The sequence below is a fragment of the Perca flavescens genome, chromosome 2, assembly GCF_004354835.1.
Source record: "Perca flavescens isolate YP-PL-M2 chromosome 2, PFLA_1.0, whole genome shotgun sequence".
NCBI lineage: Eukaryota > Metazoa > Chordata > Actinopteri > Perciformes > Percidae > Perca > Perca flavescens.
Genome location: NC_041332.1, coordinates 6,809,913 through 6,828,290, shown reverse-complemented (window position 1 = coordinate 6,828,290; position 18,378 = coordinate 6,809,913). Strand labels below are relative to the sequence as shown.

At 40.8% G+C, this 18,378-nt stretch overlaps 2 protein-coding genes across 2 annotated transcripts in view; one reads left to right on the top strand and one right to left on the bottom strand.

Annotated features, from left to right (window-relative positions):
• Positions 1 to 1,066: 1,066 nt before the first annotated feature.
• mrpl45 (mitochondrial ribosomal protein L45) lies at positions 1,067 to 14,254 on the bottom strand. Its single transcript, XM_028568476.1, has 8 exons — positions 14,154 to 14,254; positions 11,543 to 11,738; positions 10,777 to 10,894; positions 9,670 to 9,768; positions 7,174 to 7,222; positions 6,886 to 7,035; positions 6,200 to 6,373; positions 1,067 to 1,648 (listed from the first exon to the last, which is right to left on the bottom strand). The coding sequence occupies exons 1-8, from the start codon at positions 14,214 to 14,216 to the stop codon at positions 1,550 to 1,552; spliced, it is 948 nt and encodes a 315-aa protein (XP_028424277.1). The 5' UTR covers positions 14,217 to 14,254; the 3' UTR covers positions 1,067 to 1,549.
• A 600-nt stretch (positions 14,255 to 14,854) lies between these two features.
• Positions 14,855 to 18,378, top strand: part of npepps (aminopeptidase puromycin sensitive) — a 31,556-nt gene continuing 28,032 nt past the window's right edge. The window contains exon 1 of the mRNA XM_028568212.1: positions 14,855 to 15,182. Within this exon, the coding sequence (XP_028424013.1) occupies positions 14,895 to 15,182 (288 nt within the window). The 5' untranslated portion in view covers positions 14,855 to 14,894. The remainder of the gene's footprint in view (positions 15,183 to 18,378) is intronic.

Sequence of the window (18,378 nt, the reverse complement as noted above, 5' to 3'; positions counted from 1 at the left end):
ATAGTCATTGCTGAAAAAAAAGTCACAACAGAAATATTCACAAATATTCTTCTTATTGGATATAGGATATTCTTCCGGATGACTCTGTTGATATGCAGACAGCCTGTAATATTAGAGAAATTAGATCATTTGAAATGAAAACAATTTACGGATTAGTAAACGATATATTATGATCTGATTTCTCAGTTTTCAACGGTGATGCAGAATGAAAATCTGTGCAACAGTTTTTCTGGATTTGCCGCTTTGCGCTGCATTCAAAGTTCAAATTATTTAAACTTTGACCTAGTTGCCGCTGACCTTTTGAAAGCGCAACCAATGGGATAACAGCATGGGGCAAGTAGCTTCCTTGCCACCCTTGATTTTTACCTGCGCTTTGCTCTCTGTGCTTTGCTCTCTGTGCCCAACTAGCAGTGCGCAGAAAGCAAATTGCGTATAATGTGTAGGCGGCTTTATTTTTTAAGTATAATTCAAATTTATTTTAATTTCTTAAAAATCTACAAAACATTCTACGGAATTCCGTGTGGCCCTGCTTATGACTACTAGATATATCATTAGTTTATAGTTTATTTCCATCAAGAGTCGGCCCTACATTACAATTTTTTGACATTAGGGAGTACTTTTTCAGTCATTACTCTTCAAACGTTAAGTTTCAAAAAAGGGTTTTATGGTGAATTTTTTTTACAATATTAAAAGTTTTCTGTATTGATGTAATTAAGTCACGTCTGTGCCAGCAATTTGTGAAATCAGGTGTCAAGTTTTTCAGCACTTCTACTACAGTGTCATTTAGTCCCAAACAGCTGCAGTGATTTCTTTTCATTCAGGGAACTCATTGTTTAAACACTGCGCCAAGTTTTTTGTCAATAGTGTGACCTAGTTATGTGAGCATTGTTGCATGTTTGTGTGTTTTTGAATGAGCGTGCTGTAATTTGTTGTCACGTAAAAAGAGAATTGTTGTAACACATCCCTTCATTTGCATAAAGAAACAGTTCATGTTTTGTTTTCAATTTTGTATGCAATATCTTCTATGAAATATTATTCTGATAAAGAATCCACTGAAAGCTACTGGTGTGAAGAGACGAAGATGGGACACTTTATTTTTGTATTTCCTGAGGTCAACATGCAGTACATTCATCAAAGTAAATAAACCATTCAATTTCTGGAAACCTCTACATTTTATTTTTTGCATGTACACCTCTTGTTAGACTTAAAACAAAATGAAAATGTGTGAAACAAATCTGAGAAAAGAGCTGTTGTTGTTGTTATTATTATAATTCCAGACGGTTGTGTGGTGATTTATTTTGCAGGGAAAGAAGCAGCTTTTTGGCTGCAGGACTCAATAGTTTGTTCATCGTAAAACTCACCTGCTGTTTCCACCGTTTCAACAGCCAACAGCATTTTTCAAACAGATAAGAGCCTCCAAAGGAAGCCCGGTTTCCTGCCAAAGTGGACAAACTAACCAGCCACCGCCAAAATCTAAACAGCATTTGGCCCATGACTGCTCATTATGTCCTATTGTGGTATGATGTAAAGAGCAGCGCCACCTGGTGGCCTATTTATTCCATTGAACTGCCTCTGGCTTGGGAACTTCATAGTGGAGGGCCTCAAACTCTTGTCCCGGCTTCAGCTCTGGACCAGGAATCATGACAGTCTGGAAGAGTAAGTGGAGCAGATTAGTTTCATTTGAAAGCAGAGTCAAATATAAATCAACTAAATTGAAATCAGCACAAAATGCGTAATATATATTTGTTTCCGAGGTGAACTGGGCTTCACGGCCAAGATTATAAAACCAGTTTGCAATATTTAAAAACAGCAGAAAGACTCAGGACAACATCTTACCTCAAAAACAACAACACTGTGAAAGAACCAGCCTGGGCATTGACCTCCAAGGCCCCCGGCCTCACCTCCAAGCCCCAGTAAGTGGCTCTAAGCCTGGGTTATCAGGCTCCAGGACCCCCAGCCTCCCTCCTAACCCCAACTAACCCTCTCCAGGCCTGGGTCTTGACCTCCAGGCCCACCAGCCTCCCTCCTAATCCCAACTAACCCTCTCTAGGCCAGGGTCTTGACCTTTAGGCCCACCAGCCTCCCTCCTAACCCCAACTAACCCTCTCCAGGCCTGGGTCTTGACCTCCAGGCCCACCAGCATCCCTCCTAATCCCAACTAACCCTCTCCAGGCCATGGTCTTGACCTATAGGCCCACCAGCCTCCCTCCTAACCCCAACTAACCCTCTCCAGGCCTGGGTCTTGACCTCCAGGCCCAGCAGCCTCCCTGATTTGTTTGTTTGTTTCTACATTCCCTTATTGTTTTATATAATTGTGGATGTTTTCCTGGATTTTGTTAGAATTAAATACTTAATATAAAGTTTACAGGGGTGTACCAGTTACGGCCCGAAACCCCAAAGCAGATGTACCGTAATTGTGTAAAATCTGGTCGGGTGAACGACATGTGTCCTGGGAACGTTGTGAAACGGCGTGCAACGGGCTTTGAGGGGTTTTCTATCTGTCTGACATTTTTGTATGTTTTTTCTCCTCGTTTTTGAAGCCCTTTCCGACATTTGTCATTTTTTTTCAATGTTCTTTAATAATTTTTTTCTTCAAATGCTATAAGAAAGTAGTGAAGTGATTTTTTATTTTTACCTGTGAAGAGCGTTGTATGGAACTATTATTTATATTTTTTTAAAGTTAGTTGAAAGAAACACAAAATTCTGATATAGAAACTTTTAGAAATGGGTCCAATTTCACATATTAATATTAGAGGAAAGTACAGTATGAAATGCTAAAACTTGAATAAAACGTCCAAAATTCAATAAAAGTAGTGATCATGAATTGTACGTGCGAAGAGCATCGTATGAAATCCATCTATTTTTGGGTAATATTTATTTAAAAAAGAAAAAAAAAAAAAATTATTTCTGACTTGGAAATTTGGAAAACGGGTAAAATTGGACCCAAGGATAACACGAGGGTTAAGATACGCGTAGCGTTGTGCATATAAAAACCGCAAGGAATTTAAAAAAGGAAAAATAGAGAATGTAAAAAAAAAAAAAAGAAAATCTCCATGAAATGAAATCACTTCAGAAAGTTCTGATAAAGACGATTCATAAACACACCATTTGTGACTCACGTCATTCTGTTTTGATAAATTTAATAATATAATTTCCCTTGTTTTCTTACTATATCGATCCATCGCATATATCCATCGCAAAATAACTATGAGAGCGAGTAAGGTGTCACGAGCAGGGACTGTTGCAGAGCACTGATGGTTGAAGTTTTTTTTTTTCTTTTTTTAGAGTAAGAAACACCTTCCAGGCAACATTAGGGCTCCATCTGTCTGGCAGATCTAAGACACAGCAGGGGCTGTGGCTCGCAGATTCAAGGTGATGATGTTCTACGTTTTGCAGCGATGTGTATAAAGCAAGTTAACTCCTTTTCCCAGTCTTACATTGTGAAGACCGACGCAGACACCGAACACGACCTCTCAGGTATCAGAAGCTAACCGGGGCTTTTGTGCATCAGTCACTAATGCTCACTAACACAACTTAGTTGTTTAGGAAACTTGTACAACATCAGAATAAACTAACAGATTACCAGGGTAAGGGTCACTTAAAAGTCCAAGCAACAGGGATTTGTGTGTGAAGGACGGAGCCACAACATCACATTCCTACTCGGACTACAACTAACGTTTATTGTCACTGTCGATTCATCGGTCGATTATTTTCTCCATTAATTGATTAGTTGTGTCGATCAGTGTTTCCCAAAGCCCAAGATGACGTCCTCAAATGTCTTGTTTTGTCCACAACTCAAATACAGTGCTCAGCATAAGTGAATACACCCATGCTAAAGAGACTAAAAAGAGGAATAAAAACAATAATCTTTTGGAAATTGATCTTAATGCCTAAATTAAAACAAATTGGACCTGGTAACCTTTGAGGATACCAATTATCTTTATGAATGAATAATGTATCGTAAATAAATAAATAAATGTTCTTCCTTAAAACACAGGGGGCATAAGTCAGTCCACCCCTATGTTAAATTCCCATAGAGGCAGGCAGATGTTTATTTTTAAAAGCCAGTTATTTCATGGATCCAGATACGATGCATCCTGATAAAGTTCCCTTGGCCTTTGGAATTAAACATCATCACATGCCCTTCACCATACCCCCACATCATCACATACCCTTCACCATACCCCCACATCATCACATGCCCTTCACCATACCCCCACATCATCACATACCCTTCACCATACCCCCACATCTTCACCATACCCCCACATCATCACATACCCTTCACCATACCCCCATACCCTTCACCATACCCCCACATCATCACATACCCTTCACCATACCCCCACATCATCACATACCCTTCACCATACCCCCACATCATCACATACCCTTCACCATACCCCCACATCATCACATACCCTTCACCATACCCCCCCATCATCACATACCCTTCACCATACCTAGAGATTGGCATGGTTTTATTTCAGTTAGTCTAATAGCTGGTTTGATTTGCATTGAGAGATGATTTTATGGAAAGTACCCCATGCCAATCTCTAGGTATGGTGAAGGGTATGTGATGATGTGGGGGTATGGTGAAGGGTATGTGATGATGTGGGGGTATGGTGAAGGGTATGTGATGATGTGGGGGTATGGTGAAGGGTATGATGATGTGTGGGTATGGTGAAGGGTATGTGATGATGGGGGGGTATGGTGAAGGGTATGTGATGATGTGGGGGTATGGTGAAGGGTATGTGATGATGTGGGGTATGGTGAAGGGTATGTGATGATGGGGGGTATGGTGAAGGGTATGTGATGATGTGGGGGGTATGGTGAAGGGTATGTGATGATGTGGGGTATGGTGAAGGGTATGTGATGATGTGGGGGTATGGTGAAGGGTATGTGATGATGTGTGGGGTAGGATGAAGGGTATGTGATGATGTGGGGGTATGGTGAAGGGTATGTGATGATGTGGGGGGGCCAAGGGAACTTTATCAGGATGTATAGTATCTGGATCCATGAAATAACTGGCCTTTAAAAATAAAAATCTGCCTGCCTCTATGGGAATTTAACATAGGGGTGTACTGACTTATGCCCCCTGTATTTTAAGGAGAACCTTTATTTATTTATGATACATTATTCATTCACAAAGAAAATGTGTGTCCTTAAAGGTTGGATTTTTCCAATTTGTTTTAAATCAAGGCATTAAGATCAATTTCCAAAAGATGATTTTTGTTATTCCTCTTTTTAGTCAACTTTAGCATGGGTTCATAAACTTATGCTGAGCACTGTGTATTCAGTTTACCGTCAGAGGAGTGAAGAAACTAGAACATATTCACATTTACCAAGCTGCAATCAGAGAACTTCTCTTAGAAAATGACTCAAACTGATTCAGCGATTATCAAAAACAGTTGCAGATTCACTTAATATTCAACAACTTAATTGATTCTTCTTTAAAGCTATAACTCCTACATGTTACAAATATTCATATATGATGGAGATGTGCTTGGTAAATGTGGTTCAATCCTGCATCCACATAGTGAGTAACACAATCAGGTCAGCCAGAGTAGGGATCAGAAAAGCTGATATTTGACTGAGGAACATTAGCTCTTCATGGTTAAAGAGTTGCCCCAATGACAAAAAAAAAACATTTTCTCAGTTACCTCTATTGGTATCTATCTATGCAGATAGTTTTGGTTTTATCTGTCCAGGTTTTGAGGTATCTGTGTCTGAGATTTCTGCCTCAACCGCAACACAACCAAGGTTTTTGTTTGTGGTACTCAAAGCAACTGAACATTATCAATAACACAGAATCAATAACGCTACAGTCCACAGCCTTAGCTGTCAATGGTTTTCACTGCAGCTACTTTCTACCCACGTGTGTTCTGTGGATTATCCAGAGTAATTGTTTCTTGAAAGAGATGCTGTTGTCGAGTTTTTTTTTTTTTTTTTTTTAGATGTAATTTTCCTTCAAGAACGAGAGCACCATAAATTCAATACCATTTTCCTGAATTGTATTACAGCGGTAGAAATCTCAGAGATAAATATCTCCAATTCTGGGCAAATCATATAAAAAACTATTAATCGGCAGCTTTGTGTGCTCTGTGCTTGTTTTTGACAGGAAGCGTGCCTCGGGCCTCTGCCCTTTTATTCTATTATAAAGATAAATGTTGTCAGCCTGTGCAGAGCGGAGGGTCACCTTAATAACTGGGTCTTTGGCCGGAGCCCAGGAGGGCACTATTTTTCCGTGCAACCTCCAGAGGCCGTAGGGATTGACGAGGTGTCGTTCTATGACCAGGTACTCTAAGACGTCCTTCGGCTGCTCCTCGCTGCCCGCCATCAGCCTCCCGAAGCGATCGTAGATGGCCAGCGTCTGCAGGACGAGCACATGTAAAAGAAGGATCTCACACAGTCATCTAAACTCTGCCTGTAATATTGTCTTTAAACCTGACATACAAATCACAAAACTGCTCTTCAAATTTGCTTTTTTCCATTATAACCCCTGCCATAAACTGTGTGTAGATACATACCATAAAAGCGTGATTTATGCTTCTACGTTAAATCTACGCCTTGGCTACGTACGCAAGTACATGGAGATACGGGCCCCCTACGACGCACACACCTACGCAGTGGAAGTATAAACTTCAGGCCTCTTGCGTAGGCTACGGCGAAAGCCCTGCGTGGAGCCTCCGCAGGACCACAAATCACGCTCAACGCTTGCTCAAGGTTTTTGGTACATGTGCTCAAAACTTTAACTGAGCCTTGGCAGCACATGAGTAACTGTATTCATGATATTTGAAAAGAATAGGAAAAACTAGCACATAGTTTGAGTAAAAACTGCGCTGAGCTTGAGTCGTCAAAAGTGAGTTAACATGCGAGTCATACCTGTTTGGAGTGCATGCGGACCGTCACCTGGCCGTACAGGTTGCCCTTGGTGACCATGTCGGGGCAGCGGGCGTGGACCACTCTGGGCGGCTCCAGGGACTCTATGAACCTCCATCTGATCGACTTGTAGCGGTTCCCCCTCGTCATCTCCTGAACACAGGAGCAGAAGCTCAAATAAAGTGTGTGTGTGTGTGTGTGTGTGTGTGTGTGTGTGTGTGTGTGTGGGGGGGGGGGTAGATGAAACTGAATCACTGAGAAACATCAACAACATTTCGGAGAAGAACTCACAGGATAACACCTTTCTGTCACCAATGAGTGAAGTTTCTCCTTGTTGAACCTGCAAAACAAAATGGCAGGAGTTACTTTTCCTCTCTAAATGTTACGGCAAAAGATTTTTAAGGCAAGACAAGTTTATTTATATAGCACATTTCAGCAACGTGACAATTCAATGCACTTTACATAAAACATTAAAAAACAGTCAAAAGTATAGGCCAAAAAAAATAAATAGAGAAAGGCGAGTAAAAATACAAGAATAAATGTTATAGTGTATGAAATGAATTATTATTTGATTTAATAAAAGGCAGCGTTAAACAGAAAAGTCTCCAGCCTTGATGTAAAAGAACTGAGAGTTGCAGTGACGACCTGCAGTTTTCTGGGAGTTGGTTCCACATAAGTGGTGAATGAAAACTGAACGCTGCTTCCTCCATGTTTAGTTCTGACTCTGGGGACAGAACGCAGACCTGCCCCCAGATAACCTGAGAGGTCTGGGTGGTTCATAATGTAGCGGCAGATCAGAAATGTATTTTGGCCCTAAACCATTCAGTGCTTTATAAACCAACAGTAGTATTTTGAATTTAAAAGTGCTCATATTATGCTTTTTGGCTTTTTCCCCTTTTCCTTTATTGTGTTATATATATCTTTTTGTGCACGTTATAGGTTTACAAAGTGAAAAAGACCAAAGTCCCCCCCAAAGGGACTTACCATCTCCAACAGAAAACACTGTTCTCCAACTGCTCCAAACAGCTCTATTGTAGTCCAGCCTTTACTTCAGAGACCAACGTGGTCACTTTGGAACACACGTTATAATGCTCGCCTAGCTGCTAGCATGGTACACCCTCATACTCTGCTTCTGATTGGCTAGTAGTCCTTACCTAGGTACTGTCAGGGCACGCCCTCATACTCTGCTTCTGACTGGCTAGTAGTCCTTACCTAGGTAGTGTCAGGGCACGACCTCATACTCTTCTTCTGACTGGCTAGTAGTCCTTACCTAGCTACCATCAGGGCATGCCCTCATACTCTGCTTCTGACTGGATAGTAGTCCTTACCTAGGTACTGAGCGTGTGCGACTCCTAACAAAGATGGAACAGAAGTCAGATGTCTCACTCTGTAGCTAAAACAAAGAGCTCAACACACAGGGTGAAAAGACGAGCTGCAGCAATGTGCTGTACAACAAAAATATGGTGCTTCTGTAAAAAATGAAACCACGTTACCACGTGTTGGTTCCACATAAGTGGTGAATGAAAACTGAACGCTGCTTCCTCCATGTTTAGTTCTGACTCTGGGGACAGAACGCAGACCTGCCCCCAGATAACCTGAGAGGTCTGGGTGGTTCATAATGTAGCGGCAGATCAGTATTTTGGTCTTAAAACATTCAGTGCTTTATTAACCAACAGTAGTATTTTGAATTTAAGGAAAATGTTTAGTCACATTAAGTGCTGCATTAATGTGCATCGGGCTCTGCTTCCTGTCAATCACCTTATTATACACAGTCTCACCTACAACATAAATCCCTCTGTAAACGCCTTTTTATTTGAGACATTTTGCTTTGGCAGGAAGAGCGGTTAATGTCAAGCTCATTTTGATCATAAAGTTTGTATTTAAAAAAATAAAAAATAATTAAAATTAAAAAGTTCTAAATATAGGGCGCCAGGATAGCTCAGTTGGTAGAGCGGGCGCCCATATATGGAGGTTTACTCCTAGACGCAGCGGGCCCTGGTGTTTGACTACGACCTGCGGCCCTTTGCTGCATGTCATTCCCCCCTCTCTTCCCCCCCTTTCATGTCTTCAGCTGTCCTGTCAAAATAAAGGCCGAAAATGCCCCAAAACATTATCTAAAAAAAGATATTTTATGATATTTTTTGGAAAACGTGCCGTTTTGTTTCTAACAATGTCAAACGACAAACAAAACCAGCTAATTGACTGTCAAAGTGAGGAGAACAAAGCTAGTTTCTGAGTTTTACTACTACTCTCTCACTTCTACAACACATTTCTCACTGTGGTATTAGGCATTCCTCTCCGACTATCAGAATCGGAATACTTTATTGATCCCCCTCAGGGAAATGATTTAGTTGCAGTTGCTCCCAGTCAAATTCAAGGTAAAAATATGAGTAAGAAAAGCCAATAAGTGTATAACGTATAAAGTAACAGCGACAGTAAGAAAATAAATAAAAACGTCAAGTAGAAGTTAGTGAGATTACGTTACAATTAAGATTAGGTTAAAAATATTGTTTCAAGTGGATTGTACAAACGGTGTTGTAGTGCAGTTGTCAACATAAATACAGTCAAACATGAATAAGTACAGTGTGAATATAGGTAGCAGCGGTGAATAAATAACACCTTTACACACGTAGCCCATACATTATAGCACCAAGTAATTATTGTACATAATTGTCCAAGATTATTGAGATGTGATGTGGAGGTACGTGCCGTTTTTGACACTATGATGCTGAGACGAGCGGTGTCAGCTGGCTGAGTGAAGTGAGAGACGCAAGTTGATTTTCTTACTGTGTCAGGGCGCTGTGGGCCTCAATAAAGATTTCTTGAGCTCGCTCTGCAAACCCCTTTGTTGTGAACTGAGAGTCGTGCTCTTTGATTTTACGAATCCTGAAAGAAACAGCATTCAAAAAAAAATACATTCAGCTTCTTTTTTTTTTTTTTTTTTTTTTTACATTTACTGTAAAGTCTATAAATTAAGAAAGAACACACCGACTTATTGGGACTTTAGCTTATCCTCATCCACAGATCCTGGAGGTAACCGGCTCCATCTAGCCTACTGCTCCCAATAAGTGACAAAATAACGCCAACATGTTCCTATTTACATGTTGTGATTTGTATACCTTTCTGAGAATATAGTTCCCAGTATATATACCGTTAGAAGATGGCTGTCTCTCATGTGACCTTGTTATTTGTACACGCTGTGACTATACAAATCACAACATGTAAATAGGAACATGTTGGCGTTATTTTGTCACTTATTGGGAGCAGTAGGCTAGATGGAGCCGGTTATCTCTAGGATCTGGGCTAAGCTAGGCTAGATGGAGCCGGTTACCTCCAGGATCTGTGCTAAGCTAGGCTAGATGGAGCCGGTTACCTCCAGGATCTGTGCTAAGCTAGGCTAGATGGAGCCGGTTACCTCCAGGATCTGTGCTAAGCTAGGCTAGATGGAGCCGGTTACCTCCAGGATCTGTGCTAAGCAAGGCTAGATGGAGCCGGTTACCTCCAGGATCTGTGCTAATCTAGGCTAGATGGAGCCGGTTACCTCCAGGATCTGTGCTAAGCTAGGCTAGATGGAGCCGGTTACCTCCAGGATCTGTGCTAAGCTAGGCTAGCGGTGGGTGCGTCAGACAGAGTTAGGACACGCATGGAGATGAGAAGGTTATGTATGGACTTATCTAACTCTGGGGGATATGATGAATAAGACGGCGTGTTCCTTTAAGATGTTTTGGATCGGATTCAAAGAAACAGCTGTAATAAGGTGGTAAGAAAGAGGTGCCCTCTGTCTCAATGACAGAGGCACATCCAGCTAAATTCTCTCCAGCAACGTCCAGAAATGTTTGACAAGAAAAAACATCCGTACAGGAACACCGTGAGGAGTTAGAGGAACAATCTTACGCTAGCTGGGAGCCGGCGCTTTGTCGTATCTGCTCCGTTCGCTGTTTCAGGCCTTCTTTAGACAGAGTGGAGAGACGAGCGTCGCCCTCCGGGGGGATGTAAGGGTCGAAGATTCCCGCTGGTAAAGACATCAGACAGGGAGGACCGGTCAGTCTGTACCCTCCAACCGGGAGAGATATTACAAAACAAGCAGTTGCTGACTGATTGGTGAGGAGCTGTTACGATCTGCTGTCTAAGATCACTGGACTTCAGTTACCAGACCGGAGCTCCCTCTGGAAGAAACTGGTAGTCCAGAAAGCTAAGAGAATCATGGGTAATTCTGGCCATGTTCTTTTTTGTAGATTATCTTTAATGCCATCAGGGAGGCGCTATTTATCCACTATGAACACATTTTCTTAGGTTTATGTATGCTGCTAATGTTGCCATATGTTTCTATTTATTCTTTTTTTAAGTAACACTAGCACTTACATTATATTTGTATAGACTCAATGAATGATGCACTGACTGGAGAGCACTTTCAATTTTGTTGTACCTGTGACAATGACAATAAAGGCCTATTCTATTCTAAGTATGGTAAACCTACTGATCATCGTCTTCATCGTTCTATCCCTCCAAAGTCTGATATGTTGAATTTTATAAATATATTAGAAACCCTAAAGCCTTTTGCCGTCTTAACATTCAACAAATTGAAAACTAGAAGCATCCCACAACAGCAATAACTTCACATACGCCTGTTGAAGATGAAGAACACAATAAACATGATTACCGGTGCAGGCGATGTTGATGGGCCTCTCAAAGAACTGCTGTCTGAAGACGATGCCCGCCGCTCGGGCCTTGGCCTCCGTGTTCTCCTCCCTCTTCCCCTTCAGCCCCACCGCTGGAGGGATGAAGTACCGCTTCTTGGTCCGGACCGACAGGTAAAGTGGGACGGGATGCCGAAGGTCCAGAGACGCCTCAGCATTCTGTGAGAAGGTGTTTGAAGATAAGATAAAACTAAGACTAAAAAGAGGAATACAAAAATCATCTTTTGGAAATTGATCTTAATGCCTTAATTAAAATGCCTTATTACAGCTGTTTCTTTGAATCCGATCCAAATCATCTTAAAAGGAACACGCCAAATTATTGGGACTTTGTCTTATTCACCGTATCCCCCAGAGTTAGATAAGTCCATACATAACCTTCTCATCTCCATGCGTGTCCTAACTCTGTCTGACGTACCCACCGCTAGCCTAGCTTAGCACAGATCCTGGAGGTAACCGTCTCCATCTAGCCTAGCTTAGCACAGATCCTGGAGGTAACCGGCTCCATCTATAAAATTGGGAAAAATCCAACCTTTAAGGACACCAATTTTCTTTGTGAATGAATAATGTATCGTAAATAAATAAATGTTCTTCCTTAAAATACAGGGGGCATAAATAAGTACACCCCTATGTTAAATTCCCATAGAGGCAGGCAGATGTTTATTTTTAAAGGCCAGTTATTTCATGGATCCAGGATACTATGCATCCTGATAACGTTCCCTTGGCCTTTGGAATTAAAATAGCCGCCCCCCCACATCATCACATACCCTTCACCATACCCCCACATCATCACATACCATACCTAGAGATTGGCATGGAGTACTTTCCATAAGATCATTTCTCAATGCAAATCAAACCAGCTATTAGGCTAACTGAAATAGAACCATGTGTCATAAATATAAACAGGCTACCAGTAATAGGCTAGAGGGAAGACCCCATAAAAGTGCTTTAGTTTTTGAGATATCCCAACAAAGCACAACAATGTTTTTCACATTCTCTTTGGTCTCCCACATATGAAATGGATTCCTGTATAAATGTATTTTACTACAAAAGTGGTTAAACTGACAGATATTGTGACACACCCCATAAATAAAAGTAAAAAAAAAAGTAGAAGCCAAATCAAGTCCAATTTATCCCAAATTTGGTGTTACTTTTCAGATGCCAGTTTTTCATCCCGTCCCTGTCCAGTGAAAACCACGCATCTCCAGATGTGTTGATGTTGAACGTTTGTGATAAACTACATAAACAGTGTCTCACAGTCTAAAAAAAGCCTCTCGGATCAGCTGGAAAATAAATCGTCACAAAGCTGAAAACAGGGCTGTTATTCTGACACCATGAAAAGTTTGTGTGAGTGGTGCTAATTTCCAACCCTGACTTTCGTGCAAATGTCACTCACCACATCATTTTAACTGTACGCACAGTATAGTACATTTACTCAAATACTGTACCATTACTGTTCAAATTTGAAGTACTTGTACTTTACTTGGGTATTTCCACTTCATGCAACGTTATCCTTCTACATTTAGTCAACTATATATTACAGGCTTATGGTGTACTCTTAGTTCTACTACATTTTTCAGTTTTTTCATCCCCTTCCTGTCCAGTGAAAACCACGTATCTCCAGACGTGTTGCTGTTGAATGTTTGTGATAACTGAAGGATGAAGTCTTCCTTTATGTGTTGAGAAAGTTCTCCTCCTCCTTAAGGTAAACAAAGTCTTGAAAAAATCTAGAAATACGTGGTTCTCACAGGACAGCGACGCTACAAACACGATGATCTTATAGACCATGATGCACTGCTGAAGATTAAACTACCCAACAGTTAATAAAGGAGTTTAAATGAGCACAACCTTAAACATCTACAGAAGTAAATGCAATATACACATTAATCCTAGGATCAGACCTTTAGGAGGCTCAGCTCCTTATGAGAATGTGACATGGATACAGTGCCTTGCAAAAGTGTTAAACCCCCCCTGCTAAATCAGTAATTTCACTGGATAACAATGAATATATGTATTTATAATTATAACAGAGGATAAATGCAAAATATTGAACATATGAAAAAACTACAAAAGTCCCTTCATGGACTACCAGAATCAAATGAAATGATAATGAGGTGTAAACAATACATAAAATAAAATATAAAACTTTCCTCAACTGGGTTAGAGATGCATAGCATTGGCGACAGCCACACAGGATATTAAACCTGTTTCTTTGAACCTGTAATTGTTTGTCCTCGGTCACAAACAGACAAGCATGCAAACTCTAACTTTAAGCACTAACATTGATTTAAAAAAAAAAATGTAATTTGTTTTTTATTATTAAAATGTTTAGGGTGGCTGAGATGAAATTTAGGGCTTGAGCCCCCCTAAAAAGGGTCTAAAATCGCCACAAATATTCTCCCATGTATCTCTGATGTCCTGTCAGTCGGTCAGCTAACGTTAGCTAAATTAAGCTAGCCCCGTCAGGATTATGCGCAGTGCAACGCGTTTATAACAAGCAAAGCGAACGAGCTGCTTCGACAACATACTGACTGTCCGTTTTTCATAAAAGTGAAGTGTTATTAAACGTCTCAGTACCATCAAACTGCTACATGTCGCTCTGTGAAGGGCTACCAGCGTCCTCCTTATGGGCATCGCCATCTTGACAGCATTGAAAAGGAAAAAAACTAACGTTTCCGGTTTCCCGCTTTCAAAATAAAACTGTTTCCAACTTTTTTTTTTGTCGGTTAATAAAACGATATTGTACAGTTATTATATTACATAATTTTAGGACAATTTAGGCTTGCCATGTAACGTTCAGTATAATATATATATATATATATATATATATATATATATATATATATATATATATATATATATATATATATATATATATATATTAATAACTTAAAGGTCTTAAGGTGGGTGGTGATGGCACAGTGGATATGATTTGATGATATGACAGTGGATTTTTTTTGTTTTTAACATTAGCTAGATAAGACGGGGCTATTCCTTGCTAACATTAAACATATTTATGTCAACATTAATGTTAAGTTTATTTTTGAGAAAGTGGTCTAAATTTATCCAGTATATTGTATAAATATAGTGGACAAATTAGATGGGAAATGCTCTCTTTTAATGGTCCACAGAATATGAAAGTTTTAGTTGTTTTTGTGTAGCGGAGCCCATGTACGCCACTCACACACGTTCAGCACGTACGCTGACACGACGTGATGACGTTGCGTGTCTGTAGGTCGACGCTGCTTAACTTGAGTTGTTTGGGCTTTCTACGGGGAGAGAGAAGTGTTGCTGGCAGTGCTGGGAGGGTTCTAGTTGATGTTGCTGCTCCTGGGCCGCAGGCTTTCGCTGTCATTCGTATACAGACTCACCACCTGCTGTCCACCATCACTGTCGAGTTCTGTACTAATAAAACTCAGAGCGATAACTATAGTCCCACACAACACCGTTTTCGTTAGCGCAGCCAGACAAAACACAGTAACCATGCCCGAGAGGAGGCCCTTCGTACGGTTACCAACTGACGTTTACCCCGTCAACTATGGCTTGTGTCTGAAGCCCGACCTGATCGACTTCACTTTTGAAGGCAAGCTGGAGGCTGTGGTGGAGGTATGTTAAACCCGAGCGGTTGGCTAGCTAGCTACATGAATGGGTGGATTTGTTTGTGCATGGCAGAGGATCTTGTTATGTAATCTCACCAGCTAACATTAACGTTACCAGTAACGTTAGCTAGGTAACGTTAGCTAGCTAATTTGTTAGCCACCAGCCCATCAGTAGTAACCTAACTAGCTGACGGTGTTGGCAGCTAATGTTAACGTTAGCTGGCAGTTGCTAGCCTAGCTAACGGTTTCTCGACGGGCTCACACTGGCCGAGGGAGACCCACATGTGTTATATATAACGTCTGGATATTTCTGCGACTAGCCAGAAGCTAATTGAAGCTAGCTAGCACAACAGTCCCGTGGACGGCAGCAGACTTGCACTCTCATGTTAGCTTAGCCTTCATACCGTGGACATTAGCCTGCTAACAGGCGCTTGGCAATGCGCTTAATGTGTGTTTCAAGAGCAGTTCGTGGTATGCCAGCAGCGTTGCACCCTTGTTTCGCCAATGCATTACTATAAGTCACGATCAATTTGATCTGTTATAGATTACTGAAGTTGTTAACTAGCGGCTAGCACCAATGTTTGCTAAATCATGGCAACATCACGTTGCCCCCTCCCACCCCGTTACCTCACAGTGGTGGAAGAAGCATTCAGATCCTTTTACTTCAGTAAATTAATTAATACCACACTGTGAAAATACTCCACTATAAGTTAACGTCCCAAAAAATTACTTAAAGTATGTATTATGTAAATGTTGGGTTGGAAGTTAGCACCACTCACCAGCCAAATGCTGTTTCTAGGTTTGCTTCACTCACCAGGTAAAAAAACCAAGGTTATTGACTAGAGCTGGGTTAAAATAATCGATTCTCCAATTAAAATCAATCTTTGTTTGAATGATGTGATATTGATATGTAAAATCCAGAAATCTTTCTTTTAATAAATGCCTTTTCACCTTGGATGTATAAGTAAAATTTACTTAAACTTTTGGGGGATTAGTTTTGTAATGTAAACATTGACTTGGTGCATTATAAAACATATTTGAAGGTTGCTTCTTGCTTGTACAATTTACAGCAGAAGTTCTGTGAGAAGCACAATTAGTATTGTAACTGAAATTTTGATATAGAATCAGAAATGTAATCCAATTGGAACCTTGAGAATCTGAATCAAATTGATTCGGAAATCTTTGGCGATACCCAGCCCTCTTATTGGGTGGCTGGTAGCTTTTTAAATCCACCAGCCACAGTGGCAGGTGAACAAAAACTTAATTTCCACCCCTGGCTCTAGTTTAGGAGAGCTAAACTCTTCTTTAAATAGTCTTTTGGTTACATTTGAAGAATATACACAGCTTTAAGTTGACTGTAATGTTTACGTTAGTCAAACCTGTTGTATTCTCTGTGGCTTGTTGCTAAAGTGTGTGTAGATGGTAGCGACTATGTAACTAACACATAAAACCACCAGCTCACTTTGCATTTATTACCTCCGCCAAGGAAGGAAGGAAATGTTTTGCGTTGAAATACTACTGTCCCGATTTTGTAATGAAACTTGGTGGAAGGGTGTAGCATGTACCAGGGAAGAACCCATTACATTTTGGAGCGAATTGGCCTTGGCAGAGGTCTGTGCTCTCCTCCCTGAGTGCCCTTCTAGTTTCAGAGAGAGCATTTGTGCTTACAGGGCGCAAAATGCTCCATTGTGTGAGCACAGACACCGGTCAGCTATCCTAACACCTATGCGTGGTTGGAAACACTAACTCAACGCACATTTTTAAAGCTATCAAGACAGACCACATGAATATATGTTGTCTAAATGTGTATCTTTGCAAATATTAGTTTTTCTTTGTGTATGTGACACGTTTCACTAATGTGATATAAACTGATTCACTCTCAAGAACAGATTGAAGAAATAGCAGTACATTAAAAATGACGATAATATCTGGGTTCGATTCCCACTGCGATACATCAACCAATGTGTCCCTGAGCAAGACACTTAACCCCTAGTTGCTCCAGGGGCGTGTGGCCTCTGACGTATATAGCAATTGGAAGTTGCTTTGGATAAAAGCGTCAGCTAAATGGCATTTAAATGTAATGTATTGTTTTATCAGTACCAAAACTCTAGCACCTGTACTGAAATGACAGCTAGCCCAAGGAAAGAATATGGGAACTGTGCCAAATAAAAGCCATTAAAGCAGGACATATTCAAACATACAGTATTAATAAAACATCCACTCAAGTTTTGAATATATTCAAACATTCTGTCCTTGTGTTAATCATTTAAATGTTTGCCCGTGGTGAATGCAAATCCTCATTTCAGCAAATATCAAAGTTGAGTCCTCCTGAAAGTTTTAAAGTGCTCATATTATGCTCATTTTCAGATTCATAATTGTATTTAGAGGTTGTACCAGAATATGTTTGTAGTTTAATTTTCAAAAAACGCCATATTTGTGTTGTACTGCACATTGCTGCAGCTCATCTTTTCCCCCTGGGTTTTGAGCTCACAGTCAGAAGCAGAGTATGAGGGCGTGCCCTGACAGGAGCTAGGTAAGGACTACTAGCCAGTCAGAAGCAGAGTATGAGGGCGTGCCCTGACAGTACCTAGGTAAGGACTACTAGCCAGTCAGAAGCAGAGTATGAGGGCGTGCCCTGACAGTACCTAGGTAAGGACTAGTAGCCAGTCAGAAGCAGAGTATGAGGGTGTGTCCTGACAGTGGCTAGGTAAGGACTACTAGCCAGTCAGGAGCAGAGTGTGAGGGTGTACCATGCTAGCAGCTAGGTGAGCATTATAACGTGTGTTCCAAAGTGACCACGTTGGTCTCTGAAGTAAAGGCTGGACTACAATAGAGCTGTTGGTGAACAGAGTTTTCTGTTGAAGATGGTAAGGGGTGGACTTTGGGCTTTTTCACTTTGTTAACTTATAACGTGCACAAAAATATATAACACAATAAAGGAAAGGCAAAAAGCATAATATGAGCACTTTTAAATCCCGTCTTTGCTAAGAATTGAAAATTCTCTACCACTGTTTGGTTTTAGTAATAACCTCCTTTACCTGCGGTTTGTACAAAGCCTGGGTAAAAATGCAGTAGACCGGAAGAATCTCAAGCAATGTGGCATTCTTTGCCTGGCATGTTTCATAATTACTGCCTCTCTGCTGCTGTCCCAAACAACAGCAGCGTCCTACCAGCAGCGCCGCGAGCCGTGAATGTCACTGTGA

Coding starts and splice junctions, on each gene's coding strand:
- mrpl45 (XM_028568476.1), bottom strand. CDS start 14,216: ATGGCGATGCCCATAAGGAGGACGCTGGTAGCCCTTCACAGAGCGACA. Junction 11,739..14,153: donor CGACATGTAGCAGTTTGATG/GTACTGAGACGT, acceptor ACCTTCTCACAG/AATGCTGAGGCGTCTCTGGA. Junction 9,769..10,776: donor AGCGCCGGCTCCCAGCTAGC/GTAAGATTGTTC, acceptor TGTTTCTTTCAG/GATTCGTAAAATCAAAGAGC.